Source organism: Dermacentor andersoni, chromosome 1 (genome assembly GCF_023375885.2).
Source record: "Dermacentor andersoni chromosome 1, qqDerAnde1_hic_scaffold, whole genome shotgun sequence".
Classification (NCBI taxonomy): domain Eukaryota; kingdom Metazoa; phylum Arthropoda; class Arachnida; order Ixodida; family Ixodidae; genus Dermacentor; species Dermacentor andersoni.
In genome coordinates, this window is record NC_092814.1 from 148,184,147 (window position 1) to 148,186,840 (window position 2,694).

Sequence of the window (2,694 nt, forward strand, 5' to 3'; positions counted from 1 at the left end):
ATCACACTGTATATCCGCCCACACATTTCCTGGGGTGCCTTGACGGCGGCCTAAAGGAACAGACGCGTTCCATGAAGTCTTCAGACAGGCTACTCAGCTGTCACTTCCAGCCAACGCTTATACGCAGTCATTCAAAACAGCAGTATGAAGTAAATAAAAACCGAGTAGACCTAAGCACTTTTTTATGAGTTGTGAATGCGAAAACATTAATGTGCAAGTGAACACGGCTGAGCGGTACTTCGAGTTTTGCACTTTGAGTAATGTACCACAGCGGTACGTGCTGCCCGAGCCAGCAATCAGCAGCAGCCTGCGGTCCCAACGCCGCATGCCACTGACGCACTGCGCGACGAGAGACCGAGGAAGCACCAGCGGTAACCAAGGCCGGCAGGCGCGCGCAGCAGCAAAGCCCAGTTGAGATTGACAGAGATACGGACCTCACGCCGGCTTCCGAGAGCGAGACACCAGCACCCACACGCGCGCGTCACGCGAATGCCTAGCCGACGACACGTCTCGCTCCCCGTGGCGTCGCGTCGCCGTATCCTCTCCGCCGTGGCGCGCTGGTGACGTAGCGTCGCGGCGATGCCCTTTCCCCTCACACAACACCGTTTCGCCCGCTCTGCTCCGCCGCAGCGCGCTCGTGACGTGGCGTCGCAGCCAATGGGAATTTAGGTGCCGTTTCGCTGCTACAGACGCCGGTTTTTCGACCAAAGGGCCATTTGATGCTTTCACCTCGAAAAGGAAGGGGGATTCCAATGAATAAATGCGGAACTACTTTCCATTTTTTTTATTCAGCTCGCCACATTAAGACAGCTGACTCATGTGCTGCCCCAAAGTCGCATTTTGCTGTTTAAGTCATTAGAGCAACATACCCATCTCACATCGACAGAGGTTGACTCCAATTAAAAAAAGCAGGGAAATCTTGCAGCTATAGTCATAACGAAAAATAATCAAGTATTTGGTAGAGAAAGAAGAAGCAGAGATAATTAAAATTCATTGGGTTTCACTTTCCAAAACCACGATCTGATTATAAAGCATGCCGTAGTGGACAGAAAAAGGCAAAAAAAAAAAAAGGCTCATGAAAGAAATACTATGGTGGCCGAACGTTGCCGTGTCGGCTGGCGTTTTTGTCTTATTTGTAACATCAGCAAACACGGCAAAAGGAAACAAATTCGACACCAAAATATTACCTACACAGTGCACAGTGAAGACGACGGTCCCATAGGAGGCTTGTTCACGAGTTGTTGCACACTAAATGTGCCCACTTCCATGACCATGTGTACCAACAATAACCCTGAAACCTTTTAATAAACTATTCAACCAACTGGTCCGCCTGTCCGCCTTATTGATTTCTTAAAGAATACATAAGAACCATGCTATTTGCAGCTTTTTGACTCTGTTTTCAAGTACTCTGGCAACGCCGAAGGCTACATTGCCACGCGGCACACACCGGTGTTCAATTCAGACTTATTTTAGTGGTGTGCAGAGTTCACATAGGTGGTGACTTTCATGGGCGTTGGTCTGCATGCTGAATTCGTGATTCTTGAATCTAACATCGTAACTTTTCTGCTGGTAATGCAGAGCTACTGCCACGGAATGCCTCTGCCAGCATATGACGTGTATTGTGTGCGTTTGCCTCTTTCTGAAAGCCCAAGTCAGACCGTAAAGGCATTGTGTACTTTCCCATTATCTTTCCCACAAAGGCTCCCTCGTAACGAAGCCTTAAAAAAAGGGGGGACCAGTGATGTGCCCGAAGTCACTGGAGCACCGTAAGACTGCCAGCGTCCGGATAAACAAGCGCGGTCACCCGAGAGGCCCTAGCAGTGGCTATTTACGGGGTATGAGACTCAGTCCGTGTTGAGGCGGTCGCTTTGTGCGCGCGGATATGCCAAGTCCGTTGATAATGCACTTCCAGCGAAAGGGGGTGAAGGAGGGAGGGTTATAGGTATTCTGGATAGGCGACGCTAGACTCTCTCCGCGAGGGTACGACCGTGGACTCCCTGCGGACGGCCACTGAAGCCACAGCGGTAGAGTCCCGGCGCGTCTGCAGGGCTGATGAATCGATGCGCACTGGCACGGGTGGGACAGGTGGAGGCCTGCGTGCAAAAAAAAAAAAAAAGTTGAGGCGCGGCGAAGCATACTGATCGCTTTTCGACAGGCGAAGTTAGATGCGGGAAAGTTCATTCAACAATTATATTTGATCCAACAAAGAGCCAATGTGACTTCCCTTTTCTTTCTTTTTCTTTAAAAAACACCGCACAAGAAAGACCGAAGTGCGAGGAACACTATACGATGCCAAGTTTATCCCCAGTCTCTATCTAATGTCTCTCAATTAGGACTTTTCCGGACCCTCATTGCTCCAGATACCGCTATTGTCATGCTCGGCGGAAGCATCAGCACACATACAGTGGACCACTGCTTCACTTCTGGTTGGGCGGAACACTCGCCCTCGCTTGTCGCGAATGAGAGAATGCGTGGGCCTTCGTCTGGCACCTATCATGTTGTCGGAGGATAGAGACAGAGCCGCTTTGTTCATACTTTGTCTTGATCGCCTCCTCCAAACGAAGCGTGATTCTTTTTATTGGTGAAAGAAGTTCTACGGGAAAAGAGATTCCCTCCCCACGCGCACGCCTCCAACCGAACTCGTTGTTCAGTTGTGTGGTTTACGTAGGTACACATGCGCAGGTTTACGCAGGT

At 50.1% G+C, this 2,694-nt stretch overlaps 1 protein-coding gene across 2 annotated transcripts in view; it reads right to left on the reverse strand.

Annotated features, from left to right (window-relative positions):
• Positions 1-769: 769 nt before the first annotated feature.
• Positions 770-2,694, reverse strand: part of LOC126544860 (uncharacterized) — a 219,679-nt gene continuing 217,754 nt past the window's right edge. For both annotated transcript variants that reach the window (XM_050192390.3, XM_050192388.3), the window contains exon 6: positions 770-2,093. In XM_050192390.3, the coding sequence (XP_050048347.1) occupies positions 1,937-2,093 (157 nt within the window). In that variant the 3' untranslated portion in view covers positions 770-1,936. The remainder of the gene's footprint in view (positions 2,094-2,694) is intronic.